The sequence below is a fragment of the Tursiops truncatus genome, unplaced genomic scaffold (genome assembly GCF_011762595.2).
Source record: "Tursiops truncatus isolate mTurTru1 unplaced genomic scaffold, mTurTru1.mat.Y mat_scaffold_51_arrow_ctg1, whole genome shotgun sequence".
NCBI classification, from domain to species: domain Eukaryota; kingdom Metazoa; phylum Chordata; class Mammalia; order Artiodactyla; family Delphinidae; genus Tursiops; species Tursiops truncatus.
Genome location: NW_022983334.1, coordinates 36,605 through 58,890, shown reverse-complemented (window position 1 = coordinate 58,890; position 22,286 = coordinate 36,605). Strand labels below are relative to the sequence as shown.

At 39.5% G+C, this 22,286-nt stretch overlaps 1 protein-coding gene across 2 annotated transcripts in view; it reads right to left on the bottom strand.

Annotated features, from left to right (window-relative positions):
• LOC117310911 (centrosomal protein of 78 kDa-like) overlaps positions 1–22,215 on the bottom strand; it is a 29,907-nt gene extending 7,692 nt beyond the window's left edge. Inside the window, exons 1-7 of one of the 2 annotated variants that reach the window (XM_073799838.1) lie at positions 21,852–22,215; positions 18,416–18,507; positions 18,172–18,243; positions 17,016–17,119; positions 14,845–15,019; positions 8,098–8,233; positions 5,306–5,444 (exon numbers count right to left, since the gene is read on the bottom strand). In XM_073799838.1, the coding sequence (XP_073655939.1) occupies positions 5,306–5,444; positions 8,098–8,233; positions 14,845–15,019; positions 17,016–17,033 (468 nt within the window). In that variant the 5' untranslated portion in view covers positions 17,034–17,119; positions 18,172–18,243; positions 18,416–18,507; positions 21,852–22,215. Of the gene's footprint in view, positions 1–5,305; positions 5,445–8,097; positions 8,234–14,844; positions 15,020–17,015; positions 17,120–18,171; positions 18,244–18,415; positions 18,734–21,851 lie in introns of those variants that run through there. The other variant, XM_073799837.1, reaches the window with a different exon arrangement.
• Between the last annotated feature and the right edge of the window lie 71 nt (positions 22,216–22,286).

The following is a 22,286-nucleotide window of genomic DNA, read 5'->3' as shown; positions in this document are numbered from 1 at the left end:
AGCACTCAAGAAGCGACTGATTCTTTACGCAGGTTTTTAATTGTAAAATACGATATGTGTACTGAGAAGTGCACAGAACAAAACTGTCAATGTGACAAATAAAAAGAGAATACTCACATAAACACTACTCGAATCTGAAAGTATTGATACTTGTCAGCATCTCAAACCGCCCCCCCCCCATATCCTTTTCTCATCACAAGCTCCTTCCCTCTTCCAGGTTAAACACCATCCTCACTTCTTGACAATCATTTCCTTTAACCTGCATGCATCCCTAACAAAAGAGTTTAGTTTTGTCAACATCTACCTTTATGTAGAGGATCATAGTATATGAAGTCTTTTCTATCTTATTTCTTTCTCTCAACGTTGGTTTAAAAAATTCATCCACATTGCTGCCTGTAGCTCTAGTTCATTCAATTTTATTGCTGGATAGTTTTCCCACTGTACGAATACACAAAATTTATTTAATTTTTGACTCTTAATGGACATTTGGTTTGTTTTCAGTTTGTGCTAATGCAAATCATGGACAGGAATCCTGCTGTACCGGTTATTCTGGTGCATTTACACAGGGCGGGGGTGAGGGCTGCTGGCTCACAGGCTATTTATATACCTTCAGTTGATGGAGAGTGCTAAATGCTTTCCAAAGTAGTTGTGTCGATTTATACTCCAGTATAAACAGGGTAGAAGATTCTCATAGTACTTCAGGTCTACAATACCTGATACTACCAGACTTTATTTATGTATTTGTCAATCTGATTGGCATGTAGTTTCCTTGGTTTTGACTCACTTTTCTCTTATTACTTAATGAAGTCATACACTTTTCTGTGTTTACTGGCTGTTTGGATTTCCTTTTTCATGAGGTTTACATCAATAGTTATTTTTTATTTATTTTTTTATTACTATTTATTTATTTTTGGCTGTGTTGGGTCTTCGTTGCTGTGTGCAGTCTTTTTCTAGTTGCGGCGAGCGGGGGCTACTCTTCATTGCGGTGGCTTCTCTTGTTATGGAGCACAGGATCTAGGCACGCGGGCTTCAGTAGTTGTGACACGTGGGCTCAGTAGTTGTGGTTCGCAGGCTCTAGAGCGTAGACTCCGTAGTTGTGGCGCACGGGCTTCGCTGCTCCGCAGCATGTGGGATCTTCCTGGACCAGGGCTCGAACCCGTGTCCCCTGCCTTGGCAGGCAGATTCTTAACCACTGTGCCACCAGGGAGGTCCAACTATTGTTATTTGAATTCTTCTCCATTTCCAAGTAATACTCTTACATGACTATTTTCTCACTAAATTGGAGGCATTATCTGTTCACTTTCTAACTTACTAATAAGTAAGGGTTTAGTTCCTTTACACTCTTTCCTATGTCCACACTGCTCTGTAAAGTTATGTCATCGTGAGTTATTCCACTGCTCATGATCTCTTTGACTTGTAGTGATATACTTAAAAACCTACATTGTTGATCAACTATAAACTCTCTCAACGTCACGCTTTGTAAAATGAGGACATTCATACCATCTTCCCTTTCTTCTACCTCCTGTCTACCTTCCAAACCTAGCTTTTACGTTGTCAAAGTTGAAATTTATATTCTGTTCTATGTGCAGTTAAGTCTTCTGTTATTCGAGAGTCAGTAAGGAGTAAGGTTTAAGAGAACAGGCAGAGAGCCTCAACTCAAAGCCTCAATCCAACCTTAAAATAGGTACAGTCTGGGCAAGTTCCTTCCCTGTCTTAGTTACCTGTTCTCAAAAGTGGGAATGGGGCATCCCTGGTGGCACAGTGGTTCGGAGTCCGTCTGCCGATGCAGGGGACACGGGTTCGTGCCCCGGTCTGGGAGGATCCCACATGCTGCGGAGCGGCTGGGCCCGTGAGCCATGGCCGCTGAGCCTGCGCATCCAGAGCCTGTGCTCCACAACGGGAGAAGCCATAACAGTGAGAGGCCCGTGTACCGCAAAAAAAAAAAAAAAAAAAAAAAGTGGGAATGATATTAGCACCAACCTCATAAGGCTATTCAGAGGATTAAATGAGTTAATATATGCAAAAACACTTAAAGCCTAATATATACTAAGTACATACTAGTACACAATACATTTCAGTACATACCAACTTAATACTAATACATACTAAGTATAGTTTACTTTAGTTATTAGTGATTACATGCAAGTTGACGATAAAAGCTGCAAACCAAGACAGTATTGCCATTATTACAATTAAATTAATATTGCCCACTGCAGATGTACTGTGTCTCTGTGTACAGACTACACCTTGTTCCATACTGTGCCAGTGTCACTGCCCTTGTGCAGGGTGACCACATACCCCAAGCCGCCTTGGGCTGTTCCAGTTTATACCTGTTGTCCTGATGTTATAGCATTAGAGCGCCTCCTTACACTATTCAAGTGTAAGGAGTTTGGACAAGTTCTGGTTTGGACAACAAATTAGACAGGTGGTCATTACCCCTGTGTGTCACTGAAAAGGGGGACATCTATAGTGTCAAGTTTAAGTGGATTCTTCTCTTCCTCACCAATAGTACGTTAAAAATCAATGATAGTTTAGTTTGCTTCATGTTTATGTCCATATAGCCTTTCGTCCTCTGGAGTTCAAGTTCCTTCTCCTCTTCCTCTCCCTCCTCCCTTCCAACAGTGCCTAATACCAAGTAAGTACAATATGCCTCAAGGTGTTTCTCAGCTCTCAATCACACAATCAATAGAAGCCTCTCCACTCTAGACTAGCTGCAATCTGCACCGAATCCCCTATTACCTTCCTTCTTGGTTTATTGCCTCATTTTGCTGGATTATTTCTATAAATAGCTTAAGGTGTAGCACAGGAGGTCAAATTTTCAAATTTCTTTGTGTACAAAATATCTTCTTCAGCCTCCACTTATGACTGATAGTTTGGCTGGATACAAACCCCTAGGGTGAAAATTATGTGCCTGAAAAACTTTGGAGGTATCTTTCTAATGCCTTCCAGGATCCATGGTGCTGATGACAAGTATGATAAGGTCAGATTTTAACTCTTTTTTTTAGGTGGCCAGTATTTTTCTCTCTGGAATGGATGTATCCTCTCAGTATTTTATTCTATTTTAATTTATTTTTTCAGTATTTTAAAGTTTCACAATGAAGGATGCCTAGGTATGAGTCTATTCTTGCTCATCTTGCGTAACTGTTTTCAATCTGAGGCCTGATGTCTACTTTCAGCTGTGGGGAATTTTGTTGCCCTTTGACAGCTTCCTTCCATTTTTGTTCTGGGTCTGGAGTTTCTAATAGTAACATGTTGGATCTCCCAGATGCAGCCTCTCTAACATATTTCTATCACATTTTCCATTGTGTCTTTCTTTTTTATATGCTGAGAAATTTTTTAAATTCCTACTGAATTTATTTCAGCAACCATATTTTCATTTCCAAGAGACCTCTCTTGCTTTCTGACCATTCTCTTTTTAATTAACACCCTAATCTTATTTTATAGCTTTTTTATAGCTCTTTTTAAACCTCTCTCAGGATACTAATTAGGGTTTTTTCTTAAATTATTTTGTTCCCTAAATTGTCCCTGGTCCTACTAGGATACGTTTTCACTCTTTTTCCCCCTCTCACGTTGGAAGCTTTACTCAACTATCACGCAAATGACAGTTATTTTCTATTTAAGAATGAGTGCAGAAAGCTCCCTGAAGTCAACGATTGATTGGTTTCTTATGCAGGAAAAAGCGGGGAGTAACTGTAATAGGATCTCCCCCAAACACAATTTTCTAGGGTGTAAAAACTCACACTAGCTGCCCTAGTTCTTGCCAGTTTCACTGGTTTCAAAATGAAATCATCTCATTTCAGGAGTGTGAGGGCGGGGCTGGGAGTCCACTCCTCCAAACACAACCCTTCAATGAGCTCCCCTATTTCAGTCACACTTTTAACTAACTCCACCCTCTCTCCTACATGCGCATCTGAGCATGGGCCTACTTCTGCAGGTGGGGTCAGAATCCTCCTCAGTTGCAGGTGGTCGCTGTACATATTCTAGGTGATGCTTTTCCTCTGTTCTACTGCTTCAGTTTCACACTCTTCCACTTGTCTTCCGTCTTTCAAAACTATGTTGAAACCTCTTGATTCTTGTGGGCTTATATACTTAAACCCTTTGATACCATCATTGTAGTGTCTTGTGAAAACGGAGAAGAGCTAAAAGGGTTCTCAGTGCCTTCTGAATCTGCTATTCTGTGGTCCAGTGTTTAAACTTCTTGGTCTTCCCCAGTGTCTATCATTGCTTTTAGAAATACAATCTCCTGGTCTATTCGTGAAGGAAATGAATACATCACATCTAAAATGACAAGGAAGGCGGGTTAGATGCTCTAGGGTCTTGTCATACTCTGCCATTTACTAATAAACCACTACGTGCTACAAATTGTAGGTGCTCATTTATAAAACGAAAGGGGGTAACCCTACACGAACTATAGATTTCTCCTACTCTAACATTTCATAATTTTCTAAGTTCTTTTCTTAAAATTTCTCTATATTATCATTAATTTTAATTAAAAAAATAAAAATCTAGCTTTCTCTTTTGAAAATCAAAGAGTAATTCCCATAGTCCTACAATAATGGAATAATTAGTTCTGAAACCTGTCAAGTTTCATGTTTCATATGAAAAGAAAATCACATTAAATAATTTTTAAAAATTAAACATGAACTTTGTAGCACAAAGACAAGGTTCCCCCCAAATGGTGTTCCTTTATTTACTAGAAATGTTCAGCTCTGCATTAAAATTGAAAAAAAAGAAATATATTATTTTTGAGGTACAAAAATTTCTTATGAAAATCAATTTTTCTTTTCTGTCCATACAAACAAAAGTATGGAATGACATTAGAGGTCAGGTTTAGTTGGTAATAGAATGTAGCTTCTTGATATTTTTTATTTTAGGAAAGGAGAATATCAACATCAAAACTTTTTTTTACTTTTATTTAAAATGAGGCCATATTTTCCTCTTATAAAAACAGAGTTCAGCTAGAACTGTCAATTTTCTCATCTGTAAAACAAGAACACTGAATCAGCTGACTATATTCATTCAGAACTCAATTTCTTTATCGTATGATCACTAAGGTTCTCCCTAAATCTAATCTACTAAGGTTCTAAGGAAAGGAAAATATATTACTAACGACATGTTTTGATTTTTATTTCTTAGAGTTCAAATGTCCACCATTCACCTTGGTCTAAGCTTAAGGAACCATTCAAGGGGATACAATGCAGATGGGAGGGGAAAACAGAACCCTCACACAAGCTGTGCCATGTTGCAATCAGGCTTCCATTTGAAAAAGAATCTTGTCTATAGCTTTAAAGTGATAACTTTGTACCTGCAGTGCTTCTTGTTTCAAACGGATTTTCTCTGGCTCTTCCTGAACACTTTCTGAGGAATCATTGACCTCTTCGATTTCTGAGGAGGAAGGACTCTCTACTGTCACAGTCACAGGAAATTCTGATGGACCTGAGTGTCTGAAGAAGAAGATAGGAAATCACAGAGTTGTTACACTAAAGTGCAAAGAAAGAAGACAAGATTGTAAAAAAAGACAACACAAGCCAGATCCAAATATCCAAATATTAGAGGACATTTAACAAAAGTGATCTGAGGTATCATTATTTATAAATATCTCTCACTGCTCCTTAGTCTAAAACAGGCAATGACTAAGTAAAATTACAGGAACTTATTTTTGCTATGTTACTATACAGACCTCTGTTGTACATGGTTAGGATTAGTAATGGGAATTGCCCATATTATTTTATTAAGTTTCTTTCACAGAAGCCAAGTGAAGAGCCAAGGTAAACATTTTTTCTCAGATCAACTTTATACTGCAAATGAAAAATTTATTCTTCACCATCAGACACAAACAGTCTGGAAGAAAATGTAGTTTTTCAGAGGAAAATACATCAGTAAAGGGACTGATGAATAATCAGAAAGTCAACATATCTAAGCTGGGAATAATAGACATTAGAATTTTAAAAAAGAAATCACATACACATACACAACTAAAACTAACCCATCAAAAATTTCATCTTCTCACCACACTTAAGCCAAAACTAGGGTAACAGTAATACAATTCTCCCATCAAGATTCACTGCCACTGCAATGTTGTTCAATAGGACAGTTCCAAACATTTAAAACCTGACCTGGCCACAACCCCATAAAAGTCTATAGATCATAAAGAAGCGTGCTGGGATTATATAACCACGCAGAAGACAAGTCACTAGGACATCATTTTGACAACAAGCAGCAAACCCTGCAGCACAGGAAAACCGTAACAGGAGAACGAGGTGCACACCTCTCTCTCTGGGCATGCAAGGGCAGGACTGACACCCAAGATGCTCTTCTCTCAACCTCAGCAGTGGTGCCTTTCACAGAGCAACTATGCAGTCTCCCAGAACCACTGGGAAGGAGAATCTGATACTGACAGTATTAGCTTGCCATGAGGCCATAAGCGAGGGAATGTGTGTGGCCTTGGTGAGAGAGCAGAGGTTTGGGAGATGTTGCTTTATATTGGTTTTCAGATCAGGAATTTGTACATATAGCCCGCAAACAACGTTTCTTGAAAGCATGTGAACATTCTTCAGTATGACAGCTCCATGTGAGGGGTCAGAAATGGCACTCAAGTTCGTTTCACTGGGCAACAGCTGATTTGCGGACTGGAAAACAGGCTTCCTTGTTTACAGGCATAACCACAAGGCTGCCAGTTGTGTGCCAAATCCACACAACTACACCGTTGCATTGGGAGAGCGACCAAACATGTTTTACATGGATTTATTTCAGAGAGGGAAATGCTTCTTGTAAGGCTCTGTCAGTTGAAAAAGCAAGGAGAATGACCATCCACCTTTCCCAATTCAAGTCCTATATATCATAAATATGATAGCTAAACACCAGCAACTGATTACATACATCACGAGCTTTGATGAATGGAAAGCCCCTAAAAAGATATCAACAAAACGAAGTTAGATCTTCATGTAAATACATCACCAGTTAAACCCAGTTAATACAACTATTTAGTATTATGTACAGTATCCACACAGAATTGTGTATAAAAATAAATAAGCTCAAAACAAGGACCTGGAGGGCTCTGCTATGGAGAAAACTGAACAGAATTCAGGTGACTGGCTCGGTAATAACTCTCTGAACTGCTGAGAGGCCCCTTCAGTTCCTATGTTCAGGATGCTTGAGATTTCAGTCTCACTTCTTTAAATGGTGATATTTATCATTCTCTAATTTACCACCCTGTGTGAGGAGGATGGACCTGAGATTAAGTGTCTCAGGAAGAAGATAGGAAACCACAAAGTTGCTAAACTCAAGTGCAAAGACTGGGGATTCAACACTATAGTTTATGCAACAGCAATTCACATTACCATTTGCAAAAAAGTAGTCGGTTGTCCAATGGGGATTACAAACATCCATTTAACATGAGCAACTGAACAGATATTTTACACAGTAACTACTTCAAGTACTATTTAAAATCAATTCTCTTTGTTTTCTTAAGCAATTGTTAATCCCCAATTTCGTGAATACTACCAAGTCAGTCACTTGAAAATCATCTAGAGCAATCTATTTCACTTAGCAAGCCTAAAGCTATAGTTCAACCATTTTATTTACTGTTCTGTGACAAAAATTACTATGAACAGCTATCCCCTGGATAAGAAATCAGGTAAAGCTAGTTTGACTCACTAAATCTGATTTACTGAGTTAATAAGCCAGTTGTTTTAGAATAGGTCTAATGCATAATTTTCATCCATTCTGTATTAAACTATTTCCCATGTCTAAAATGTCTTTTTGCCCATTCGTACATATCCAAATTCCTTCTTCTGTGCTGTAGGGCTTCACGCAACTACACCTGCCTTTAATGAAACTTTCCTCACATGCACAATTGGTGATAATTTTAGTCTCCTCAAGACTCCCACGGGGTTAGCTCTGTTGTGACACTTGAGAAACAACTTGAAACTCCCAATTACTTTTTGTTTTTCTTCCTTAGAGGGCTCATTGGGCAGAAGCCATGTGTGAGTTATCTTTTTTCCTCTATAGAAAGCACCAGAGACCGCTCACATAACAGAAGTTCCAAAATAAAGGACTCTGAATGATTGAAAAAGACAGGGAATGCAAACACGTTACCTGTTGCTTTTTGCATGTTCTGCAGTACGCCACGGCCAGAAACCAGACACACCAGGTGGTAGAGGTTCAGGACCATAACATTCTTTACCAGCAGAGTGTTTCCTTCCATTACTTACAGGTTGCTTTGTGGCCAAGCCTATGTTTGACAAAGCATGAAAAGAAGGAATCAAGATGCACCAAAGGTCTACAGAGCAACTGTCACATGTGTACACTTTGAGAGGAATCAAACAGGCACTTGACAATGATGCCAAGGCCATTAAAAAGAGGATCGTTTTGTACAAAGGTTTTACATAAGCCAGCATTTTTAAAAAATGTAAGTTCTCTACAGTAACAAGTTATTTTAACTAAAACAAAAGTATTGAGATGTGCAGAAATGCAAAAATAAATTTTTAAAATAATCCCGAAGTATGATACATTTTATGTATTATGCAGAAACACTCAAGTTTACTGAATCTTAGAACACCTTTGGCATTTCTGAATCTCAAGGACACAGAAACACAGATACACCCATGACTTCTGCCAAACAGAATCTTCAGAATTAGACCAAAATTTCAATTTAAGATGAATTTTTCTATGTAAAAACAATAAAAGTTATAAGGCTGCAAGTTGCTGGGTGGTAGGTGAGTCAATGTTACTCTCCTATAACCCTGTCAACCTTCACTGCTCCTTTGATTTCATACAGAAATCACACAAAAAAACAAATGAAACCCACTGGATAAAAGAGTGAAATGTGGAGACTTATCCTATATTTCAGTAGTAAAGAGGCAAGTATCTTTATATGAAATATTTGGTTGCAAAAACTAGACCTACGTGTTAATATTTTATTTAGAACAAGCCACATATTAAAATTCACATTTAAATATTTAATTTGAATTTACTGAAGACAAACATCATAGGTTAAAATGGTTATATTTATCCTTCAAAGCTACTATATTTTGTGTTATTTTATTTATTTATTTTAATAGATCTTTATTGGAGTATAATTGCTTCACAATTCTGTGTTAGTTTCTGTTACACAACAAAGCAAATCAGCCATATGCATACACATGTCCCCATATCCCCTCCCTCTTGAGCCTCCCTCCCACCCTCCCTATCCCACCCCTCTAGGCCATCGCAAAGCACCGAGCTGATCTCCCTGTGCTATGCTGTTGCTTTCTACTATAGTTTAGCAGCATTAGGATGCAGGGTAAAATGGAGTGTATGTGGTAATATAGGACAAATATTTCATAGAGTGTAGCTTATTGATAATCACCACACGATCCTGTGTGATTTATATGCCTCTTAAAAATATATAGGAGCTCAGTTCATTTTGTGCTATTTTATTGTGTTTTTTAACTTAATTACGGTCAAAAAAATGTTTGTATGCATGTGGTTTGTATGTGTTAGCTTCCTTTACTTTCAGAAACGAATGCAAATACATTTGTATTAAAAGTTTTTTAAATTACACTTTTCTTGTTAGGAGATAAAAAAAATTTCTAATAAAAGTTCCCATCTGGGGCTTCCCTGGTGGCGCAGTGGTTGGGAGTCCGCCTGCCGATGCAGGGGACGCGGGTTTGTGCCCCGGTCCGGGGAGATCCCACGTGCCACGGAGCGGCTGGACCCGTGAGCCATGGCCGCTGAGCCTGTGCGTCCGGAGCCTGTGCTCCGCAGCGGGAGAGGCCACAACAGTAAGAGGCCCGTGTATGGCAAAAAAAAAAAAAAAAAAAAAAAGAATGCTTTAAAAGTTCCCATCTGTTTTTAGGCATACATAATGACAATATAAATGTGACACAATTCACACCATTATTTCGCCCTGTACTCACCAGGATCTAGGTATATACCCAGATACTGATTGGCTTACCTCTATGTCTCCAAATAACTGAGGCAAATAGGAAAAAAAAGCCCAAGAAATAAAATTACTCTTAAAATAGCTCAATGAGTTTGTATATTTCAGTTATATTTCCACTTTGTTTCATCATGCTAAATAAAAAAAAAACGTTTAACTGTTTTCTTCTCATTCCATGATGCCCTATTATATACCACCAGGTACTAATTTTACAGAATTCCTAATACACATGCTTTATTAATATATATATTTCCATTTCTAATATCATAGCAAAAGTCAACTTAGCTATTTTAAGAATACTGTACACATGATATAAATTTTTAATAATAATATCTAATTAGTGTGATACCACAAATCTTAACTTCTTTGTATGTACTATTTGATTATTCAAATATCACTCTCTTGAAATAACAATTGGCAGACAATCATAAGCTTTCTTTTGACTTCATAAACACTCTTAACAACTTATTTAATACACTATTGTCCAAGCAAGTTGATTAACAGAGAATCAAAAACATACATCTTTAAGTAGAAAAAAAAAGCTGTATATGAAGATGTTTACAATAGTTTATTTTAGGTTATTTCCAATTGTTCACCAATTTTTTTTTTTTTTTTTTGCGATACGCGGGCCTCTCACTGCTGTGGCCTCTCCCGTCGCGGAGCACAGGCTCCGGACGCGCAGGCTCAGCGGCCATGGCTCACGGGCCCAGCCGCTCCACGGCATGTGGGATCTTCCCGGACCAGGGCACGAACCCGTGTCCCCTGCATCGGCAGGCGGACTCTCAACCACTGTGCCACCAGGGAAGCCCTTGTTCACCAATTTAAAAAATTGACCAACTCAATGAAACCTTGTGAATACAATGTTAAAAAGTATAACTATGAATCACAGAATTTAAATTTAGTATGAAAAGAATGGCAAATTATATTGAAGTTATGTGGAATTATGTTTATAGACAGCAGGAAGAGAAAATAAAAATGTAAATATTGCTAGATAGGATAATGCAATTAGAGGTGGTCTTTTAAATTTTTCATTTTTATGCTAATACAATACCTTTGTAAAACCCAAAAATCTTCAAACAACACATTTTAAAAAAATTGTGGTAAACTACACAAAACAGAAAAGTTATCATTTTAACCATTTTAAAGTGAACCGTTCAGTGATATTAAGTCAACAAATTTTTAAAACTTTCAGAGGGAACCTGAATAAAAGATGTGTTTTCCATTGGTGATTTTAATGTATCTGGTATATAACGAAAGTCACCAGAAAACTCTTTCTGGGAAATTGGCAGATCATAAACATAAAATATTTATTTTGCTTTATATCAAACCTTATTGTTTTGCTGTTTCAAAATTCAAATTTACTCACAAGAAAGAGTCAGTTTCATATTAGATTTGGTTTCACAAATGCTGCTCCTGCTATTCATTCTTATCACCAAAAAAAAAAAAAAAAAAGACTATTTGTGACTAACGATAATAAGTTCCAGAAAATAAAAAGTTAAAAGGTTTTCAATCTGCATTTCTGGGAACCTAAATTAAAGCATCACACAACATTTTCAAAAACAGAAAAGCCATTTGATTTGACTAAAAACTTAGTTTTAAGATGGCAGAAAGTACCTTGATAATTTTCTTTTAAGAAAGAAAGAAAAACAAGCCATTAAAGAGAAATTCTTCCGAGCGAACTGAAACATGTTATGTATGTCTGACTTGGCACTCCTTCCATCTGGAGAACTTTTTTGATAATTGCTTTCATCACAGAATGATCTAAAGTAAAATGAATTGAAGTTAGAGTAATTATTTCCCAGTGAGTGGCTATTTCCATTTAAAACCAAAAGCCAACTAATTATTGCTTTTCCCATAAATTTAAATATGAAATCTACATTATGTAATTATACCCTTAATACCCCTTTGTGTATTCTAATTTCTTCCTCAGAAACCTAAGATGCCATCTTGCAGACTGCCCACAATGGCTACTATTTTGGCAGCAACAAAGGTCAACTGTAAACATTTTGCATCTAAAGTGGCTTTGGATACCTTTGGATAGAAAGTACAGTCTGAGCACTGTCCAGACACTTAGATACCTAAAGGGCATCTAAGATAACAAATCCAAGTCCTGATATTCCCTCAAAAGCTGCTTCTCCCATCAGCCCCCTTTTTCTAAGTGATACCACCCAGTTGCACACATAATCATCAACGACTTGTCTCCTTGTTACTATTCCCTTCATACCTCACAACTAATCTATCTGCAGGTCTTGTTAGCTATACCCTGAAAACACAACCTGAATTCAACCACTTTTCACTTGCTGCAAACTTCCAACCTAACCTAGGCCATAAACATCTCTTATTTGGACCCCTGTGATAGTCTCCTAACTGGTCTCCCTGTTTCTCTTCTTTATCCTCCCAAGTCCATTCTCTATACCAGGTCACCTTATTCAGATACTATTTGGATCATGCCTTTTTCCAGTTCAAAACCCTCTACTCATTTAGAACAATCCACATCTTTACTCTGGCCTTCAAGACTTTACAAGAGCAGACCCCTGGCTAGCTCCTTGACCTCATGTCACACCACATTCTTCTTCACTCAGTACTCTGCCCAGATTGGCCTTCTTGCTTTTCCTTAAATACTCCACCGACCTACATGCCTGCATACTCATTGCCCCCTTGTCCTGGAATGTGCTTACCCCAGATCTTCCATGGCTTGCTCCTCTCTTCATTCAGGTCTCCATTCAAATGCCACTTCTCCAGTGAAGCTGGCCCCTAACTAACCTGTCCAATGGAGTCCTACCTGCCCCCCTCACTCTTCTTACATTAAGATATTTTTGCACTTCCTACTCTCTAAAATTATATTACTTATCTCTTTACTAATTTCTATCTCAACTCCTTCACAAGAATGTAAGCTCCATGAGGGCAAGACTTTTGTCTGTCTGGTTCACTGCTTTATCAGTAGTGCCTAAACCTGTATCTGGCACACAGAAGGTATTAAAAAAATTACTTGTGAAACTGACAAATGAATAAAGTACTCCTTGCAAGAATTCAGAGGTTGCACAAGAAGCAAATAATGCTCTTGGTGGAAGCAGGCTTAGTATCTAGGTTCACCTCTATTCAGAGTAGAGATAAGAACAATTTACAAGTATAAATCACTTTAATCAGTAAATTATCTGCTCAAACCATAAGGGAAGTACAACATTAGAAAAGTACTGTTTTCTAGGATACAAACAATTAACAAATTCAAACAATGTGTGTATAGAGAATACACACTAAAAATCTATCATGAAAGTACGATGGTCAAGAACTCTTGCGGTAAAAGGTCAGACAAAAACCAGAACAAATGATCATGAATTCTAGTAGTTCTGGGGCTGAACAACCTACTCATTTAATCAAAAGGGATCATCGCAAAAGCACAGGTATTAAAAAATATTACATGAAAGGAAACTATCATGAGTCATTTAAGTGTTGAGTGGACCATCACATTAAAATAACTAGAGTCTTTCAACGCCCCATGACATACAGAAATAGCAAGTCAGACATATGGATCTAACAGCATATGATACAACCCTTACAAACTGTCACTACAGAAGAAGGGACACCCGGTGTAATTAACCAACTAGCCAAATGAATACAAACAGCCAGTAAACCTCACCAGTAAATCAAATGAATACAAAATAAAACAAAATGTGGTTATTCTCCTATCAGATTAAGCCAAGATTCTGTAAGAGAAGTCTTTAAAATGTCTATACCCTTTTGATCCAAAATAGTCAGAGATATAGGTAAGGATATATATCAGAGTACTTTTTGTAACTGAAAAACTGGACATACCTTTTATACAAGATCGGATAAGCTATGTGCACTGTGGCATATTCATATAATGGAACACTGAAGGGTCACAAAAAAAATGATGCAGTAAGGCTTCCCTGGTGGCGCACTGCTGATGCAGTGCGTCTGCTGATGCAGGGGACACGGGTCCGTCTGCTGATGCAGGGGACACGGGTTCGTGCCCTGGTCCAGGAAGATCCCACATGCCGCGGAGCGGCTGGGCCCGTGAGCCATTCCCGCTGAGCCTGCGTGTCCGGAGCCTGTGCTCCGCAACGGGAGAGGCCACAACAGCGAGAGGCCCGCGTACCGCAAAAAAAAAAAAAAAAAAAAAGATGCAAATTTACTGACATGCTAAGATGGTCATACTGAATTAACTGAAAAAAGTTATAAAATTTGGAGTAATCCCACTTGCATAAAAAAGGGAGAGGTACTCATTTTTGTAGTCTTACAGTTTTTAAAAAGTGCTACCAGCCAGTGTTTGTGAGAGGCAGGCTTCATTCACATCCACTCTTGGGGTGGACTACAAATTGGCATAGCCTTTCTGGGTGGTAATTTGGCAATGTGTATGAAAAGTCTTAAAAATATGTCACACTTAGTCATTCCACTTGTAGTACCTTATTCTACAGAAGTAAGCCCGATGGACACAGAGATGTATATATAATGTATTCACATTGTTTCTGACAGGGAAAAGCAAACTGTCTCAATCTAATTGCAAAGAATTGATTAAACTATGGGACATCAATATGATGGAACACTACATGATACCTCATTAAGTGAAAAAAGCAGGAATATGAAATAGCAAGTATACTACAATTCTATTTTTGTAATCTCTAAGTGTACAAATATATTTATAGAAAACAATAAAAAGACTGAGAATATATACACCAAAATGAACAGTGATTATGTCTGGGTGTTAAATTTATAGGTAATTGTTCTCTTGTTACTCTGTATTTTCTGTAAAGAATATATGTAACTCTTAGAGAAAGTTTAAAAGCAACATAAAAGCTATCAGAAAAATGAGGCCTTAAAAAAAGTCCTATCACAACAGTATCATGCCAAAAGCTAAGCATATATTACATTAAAAATTCAGTATTTTCAATTTAAGAATTTACCTCCAAGCCATAAATCCTCACTAAGAGATTCTGCAAAAGCACGAGCACCCAGGTCACCAATGAGCTTGTTGCAGTTCAGAGCGATGCGCCTCAAACCAGGCATACAGTCAAGATCAGGTCTCCTGTAACGAAGACTCTCAGCCCAGGTTTCTTCATGCCTTCTGATAGTCTGATACTTCAAAGATTTAATGGGACAAAATTAAGATGTTTCAATAAGGAAACAGGATGTGCCTACTGAGTATGGCTTATTATGTCAGACATTTACACACACACATATCACGCATATATGCCAGGAGAATCAAGCTGAGAAATTAAACAGTCAGTTCTGCTTTACGAGTCCAGTGACCCACATTCTAGTCGGTCAGTGATTAGATTCCAGCCACTGGATGACCTGTTTTTGAACAGTTATGTAAAGTTGGATAACTCAATTACAGTCTAAGAATTATTTTCCTTATCTTCTAAGTCAGGGAATTGATTCTAAATTCTATCATTGCTGAGGCTCTAAATTTCATCATTCTGTCCTCCAATGGTCTCCAAACACCTGACTGGGCAACCCATAAGAAAACTTTTTAATATGCATCTTATTTTTTAACAAATTATATACACAAAGTTCTATACATATAATTTAGGTACATTATAAACTACACAGATTTTTTTTAAATGATACAAAGCTAAATAGGTTCTAATATTTTCTTTTCCTAACTCCTAAGGCATTACTGAATTTTATTTATTTTTAAAAAGTATTTATTTATTTATTTGTTTCTTTGTTTGGCTGTGTTTGGCTGTGCCAGGTCTTTAGTTGCGGCCTGCCGGATCTTTTACTTATTGCATGTGGGATCTAGTTCCTTGAGCAGGGATCGAACACACGCCCCCTGCATTGGGAGCGCAGTGTTAACTGCTGGACCGCCAGGGAAGTCCCAGGCATTATTTTTAAAACTATATTTACAAAATGGATCTTACATGCTACCTAGGGTGTGGACACAAACTTCAGAGGCCTGGACCATGCACAGCCAGTTTGATGTGCCTTGGGAAGATAATGGTTTGACATTTAACCACAAGTCTTGTCTTAAAGACATTCAATTCTTTATATTCATAAAATCAATTTTGGTAACAGGGAACACTGACTTTAAATCAAAAAAGTCTTGTTACATTCTTGAAAACATAAAAGACTCAAAGTGCCTTTGACACTCTAAAAGCAAAATCATTAGTGTCATTTTCCTATTAACAATGGCTTATAAAAGCTCCAAGCAGAAATAACAGCAATCACTTACACAGTGCTTAGTATGTGCCAAGCACTATTTATACAAATGAGTTCATTTAAACCTCACAATGAGGCATAGACGTTAAGTGATTTGTCCATGGTCACTAGCTATGAAAAGGGAGAAAGGGAATTTGAACCTAGGCCATTTGGCTTCGGCACCCAAGTTCTTGACTGTTCTCTACCCGAGGGGTCAATGGACTTGCCCTGTATAGGCTCAAAGAATTTTTCAATTTCTAAAATCTAAATTTAAACATTTCCAGCTTTGTGGGCTATACAGTTTCTGTTGCAACTACTCAACCCCACTGGCGTAGGCTGAAAGTAGCCATAGCTACCATGTAAACAATGGGTTCCACTATGTTCCAAAAAACTTTCTTTAAAAAATCAGGCGACGGGCTGGATCTGGCCCACCAGCCATAGTTTACCTATCCCTGATCTGCACCATCAAGCTATTAAAAAGACTTCATGTCAAATTATTAAATAATTTAGGCCTAAATACAGTAATTATAACCACTGTAAAGTTGTTAAGGCATTAAAAACTGTATTTACAAGTTGCCGATGTAGTGATGTTTATTAGTTTATAAACTACAGCAGCTAATAGACACTTGATTCATTTAAATCTTGAAGACTATAAAGGCATAGTTTCTTCACAGCATCACAATCAATGTTTTCAGTAACTAAAAATACATAGAAGTATTATTATGTATTATATATTAAATCTCCTATTTCTAAAATTAAGTGGACTATCTTTACTAAATGGTAGAATCCCAAACTGAAAACTGGTCTTATTCTTTCAACAAAACGAAAGATGCACTCACAGGTATCAAAAGACAAAAATTAACTGCCATCTGTGTCAATGTATTAATGTGCTTCAATCACATATGTTTTCATGAAAGTTTAAACATAAAATCACCTTTAAGATCTTGGCCATGTAATCTGCTCCCTGCCATGTCAGATTATACCCCGTGAAGTTTACTGTCTTAAGAGTGATAGAGTTCTTTACACCTTGCCAAATAACTAAAAGGAAAAAAAAAAAAACCCACACACACAGTAAGATGAAGAGCCTATACATTTGTCAATCTTGACTTATTTGCTTTTCTTGAGTCAATTGGAGGTTTACAGCCACATTCTTAAAATCATTAACTACAATCTTCCCAAACAGGTAATTGATGAACTGATGCATTCTAAAGCTTGTCAGTAACAAAGTTATTCCAGTTTACAGCAACAGTTTAATTCTATTTAGATACTAAAACTGAATACACTGGATACTGCAAACTTTCTTCCCAACCACTCAGTAAAGTACTACATACTTTTGAGACAAAGGAAAAAAAAGAAAAACCTAAAGAGCATAAGACTCTTCCGATTTTCAGTTCCAATGATACATGCCAACCTTGATGATCAATCAGCGATTTAAATGTCAACTATAAACCCAGTATTTTATTAGCTGCTATGCAGTATACTAGAGCAATAGAAGAGGGAGGACCTCAAACCCTCTGTTTCCTCAAATTGAAAGGCAGGCTTCCTTACCCCTTCAGACCACTAATGGACACAGGGAACGTACACTAATGTTTCAGGACCCCAATCAAGAATCACCTGCTTTGTGATTAGGTCCATCACACACCCTCACCAACACCACTGAGTTTGCTGCTCCTACGGGACGTTACATATATTTCCAATTTGAACACATACCACAGTGCATTATAATTATGATTGCAGATAGATGTTCTAACAATTTAAAGAGAATGATGACTTTTTTGCTCTTTACATCTTGCTATTTCCCTTCCCATAATATTTCTTGACGAGAAACCATAAAAATATAAAGAAACACAAAAAACAGGAAATATACAAAACGTGTGGTTTGTGGCTTAACACAAACTTAAGTAAGATTAATTCTGACAGTATCCAGCATGACAAACTTCCATGGTACAAATGAGAATGGACCAAGGTTTGAGCAGGTACAGGAGACAATCCACGCATGCACAACACCAAGAAAAGGTAGACAGACATGGTGTGTAGGAAATCACGAGACCAGTCCGATGGGAAGAGACTTAAACAAGACTGAAACTCACTTTCGAAACCTCCGTCTCCAACTGGACAATTCGCAAGACACAGGTTCACCAAAGTGGCCAAATATTCAATCCCTTTAATGGGGAGGAACAGTTTAAAATTTTATTGCTTTAGTTTGCCCCAAAAGCAACTATCAAAGGTTGGCAGGACACAATGAAGGCTTAATTTTGTTAACATAGTTAAGTCTCTCTCTCTCAGAACTAGCCCACTTAGCTCCAGGTTCCTTAGCGCACCCGATGCACTTACACAGCCTTCATGAGCTTTACACAACTGGAAGGTCACATCTTTATTTCTTACCGCAGGAACACGACTTCTGTAAACTTCATTTCTGTCACAACCTAAAGCAAAAATATTGTAAAATGAGTGGTTTAAACCATACATTTTATCATCATTAAAAAGCACCTAAATAAAAAGAAAAAAAGCATCTGCTCTGTGCTAAGGATTAGAAACGACTCCTGCCCTTAAAGCCTTCATTAAGGAGGAAGATGTATAAACTCAAAATTTCAATCACATGAGATAAATAAACATAACCTTTATGCACAGAGGTGCCTATGGAGGCAAAAAGTTATATCTAAGTGACAGCTTCATGAGAACCCTGAAGTACAATCTAGAAAGATGAGGCTATGCAGAGTTGGAGTAGGAGGTGCATTAACTGCAGAGGGAACATCTGTGAAAAGACCCTCAAGCCTGACTCCTGCTGGGCACTGTAAATACTTCAGGTGGGGACGACTAAAGGCCAGGGGTCCAAGTGTGAGAAGAGACACAAAGGAAAATAGAGGAGCTGGCAGAAGCAAGCCTGGGAGAGAGCATGGCTTTTATCCCACAGGTGACGAGGCCTGGGACTACCACTAGCTGAGTAAGGGTGCCTCCGCTGATTAGAAAAAGGCGCCCCGCTGCTGAAGGACCAATTAGACAAAGGGAGTGATCCCAGAAAGTTCCCCTTCCTCAGGGCCAAAGAACGCCATGACGGGGCTTCCCTGGTGGCGCAGTGGTTGAGAGTCCGCCTGCCGATGCAGGGGACACGGGTTCGTGCCCCAGTCCGGGAAGATTCCACATGCCACGGAGCGGCTAGGTCCGTGAGCCATGGCCGCTGAGCCTGCGCGTCCGGAGCCTGTGCTCCACAACGGGAGAGGCCACAACTGTGAGAGGCCCGTGTACCGCAAAAAAAAAAAAAAGAGCCCCATGAGGCTTGGCCCAGCACAGTGCAGACTACACGCCTCCGTGTAGAGCACACGCTGGGTGGCTAGTATGAACTAACTCTGTGTGGGCAAGCCATTAGCAGCATTATTTTAAGCATAGCTTTTTATGTTACAAGATCACTCAACCCGAGTAGGCAGATGAACTTAGAGGAGCTGAGCCCAGGAGCTGCAAAAGCACCCAGGAGTTTCTGCCATAGTCTGGGCAAAATGTAATATGGATGAAGAAGCAAATTTAAGAGGAGGCCAAAATCTACAAGCTAGCCCCACTGGATTCAAGACATAAAGGAAGTTCAGTGAAGGAACTCTGAAGAGAAAGGGCTCAACAATAAATTTTTGTTACATTCAATGTAAAATATGTGGCAAAATTAAGTACAGTGGCCTTTAAGGTCCTTTCCAGCTCTAATTTCTTTTGATTTCTAACTTATTACTCTGCTTAAGTAAAGTCCCTTCAGAGGTACAGAACAGTTCTTACACCTGAATGGGATGCAAAGAATAATCTGACTTCTGTTCACCAGGGGATGAATTGAACTGTCCTTGCAGGAGAGAGAACAGATGGTGTGAACCCCAGATCCTAGTAAAGGGCCAGGCACACGATAAGTATTCAGCTTTTCGAAAACAAACGAAAAATCATTTCCTTTTCTAGATCTTCACACCCTTCCTCTGCTGGCTACTTTCTCTCAGCTTATAAACATCCTCAAATATACCCACTTAAAAAACTCTCAGACCTATGACTCTTTGGATATTCTTGTGGATAACCTAAGTCTCTCCCATGCCTTCAAACACCTGTCCTTCCAGAAAGCCCAGATCTGTATCTTGGGCCCAGACCTGGCCCCTCTACCAGGCCCCTCTAAAGCACTGAAGATCAAGTAAGATCCTCTCCCCACCTCCAATCCCTCTCTACTGTGCTCTGTATCTCACAAAAAGATGCAGCTGTAAACTGTCACCCACACTTGCTGCCCTCCCTTTTCTAACTGGTCACCAGGCCTCACCCATTCTCTCTCAGATCTGCAAAATCCAGTCCCACCTTTTATAACTTAAGTGGGACCCTTTGATTACAATTCACGCTGCACCCAATCAACTGCCTTCCACATGGAGGTCCCAGTGAGCCTCTAAACCAGAATTCCATTTCACTGTTCTTTGGTGTTTCCCACAGCCTTCAGGATAAACATCCAAACTTCTGACATGACAAACAAGGCCCCTTTCTGTGGGGCCCCACTAGGTTTCCAGTATCAACTCTCATTGCTTTCCCAAACCCTGAGTTCCAGTCCTGTACCTGAGTTTTGCCATATTTTTTTATATTTCTCAAACTTTGACACACACTGCTCCCTCCTGCCACCCCAGGAGCTTCTACATATCCTTAGAAAGGATGGCACCTCCTCCAAGAGACTACCCTGAACTTTCCCTTCCAAGATTCTATGCTCTGCAAAGGGGAAAGATGGCGGGGAGGGATACATTAGGAGTTTGGGAATAACATATACACACGACTATATATAAAATAGATAATCAACAAGGACCTACTGCATAGCACAGGGAACTCTAGTCCGTATCCTGTAACAAACTGTACGGGAAAAGAATCTGAAAAGGAATGGATATATGTATAACTGAATCACTTTGCTGTACACCTGAAACTAACACAATATTGTAAATCAACGATACTCCAATATAAAATAAAAACTAAATTAAAGAAAAAAGAGATTCTATGCTTTGTAGCACCAGAACTCACTTCTTCCAGAACACTGACTACTGTGCTTGTGTTTACTTGCCACCCAGTAGAAGGGGAGCTTACCTAGGGCAGAAGCGTCGTCTCCAGCAGCCCTTGGTTCTGACAACTCATTCAAGTACCAGGATACTTTACACACATAACCTGCTTAATTAATTCTAAGAACCCACAGAAAGAGTGGTTTTTAATGTCATTTTACAAGTGTGGGGATTGTAGCGCAAAAGAAACCTGCCCAGGCCACAGAGAGCATAAGCCCTGGAATTCAAACTCTAAGCTGCCTTCACACTGGTGCTCTTTCCACTATAGGATACTATTGAAAAAAATTTTCTTTTTCCTGAGCCCTGTTTGAATGGAAAGGAAATGAAGCTGGGATATATCAATTTCCTAATCGCTTTGGTCTGTACCAGGCAAAGTCATTCAACACACCAGGTAACATCTGTGCAACCATTAACGACGCTCCAAACTGTGCTAAGTGTTCTACATTGTAGAGTCTACAAGCATTAACAGAGTGAGACCTTGTAACCTCCACAGAGAGTGGGTCCTGTTAAGCCCATGCAACAGATGAGAACACTGAGACCTAGAAGCCTTAAAGCACTCGGCCGGGGTCACCGAGTTGGCAGGGGTCCTAAGCCGCACGCCCCGTCTAGTGCACGCACACCCGGGCACTGGGCACCGGTTCTAGTGCCCACCCTCCACCTTGCACCATCTAAAACCCCGCTTCTCAGCGCCCACATGAGGGCCCCTGGAAGCGGGAACTACAAACCTATCTCGCCAAGCCGTGGCTGGAAGAAACTCTGGATACAGATCACGGGCAGAGGGTGCTCATGAGCGGCGTCCAGTCAACCCCACGGAGGCGGTCGGCGTTGAAGTCCAGCAGCCCTCCCGCAGGGAAGCGCGACCGGCGGGCAGAGGCAGCGAGTCCTGCAGCGCACACAGCTCCTCACAGCGCCAGAAGTCGGCCACGCTGTCGCGGCGCAGCTTCACCGAGTGATCATGGCCGGAGCGTGGCCTCGGGGACGCTGGCTGCGGACACGATGCCCACAGCCGCCTGGCGGTCCCTGCTCGCCTCCCGGTCCCTCGGGCGCCCACCGCCCGGCGGCTGCGGCGCCGCAGCGTGGGCAGGACCCACGTAGCAGGCGGAAGACGCAGGGCCACGGGCCCCAGCTACGCCGGCCCCCTCCATGCCACGACCCCGTGA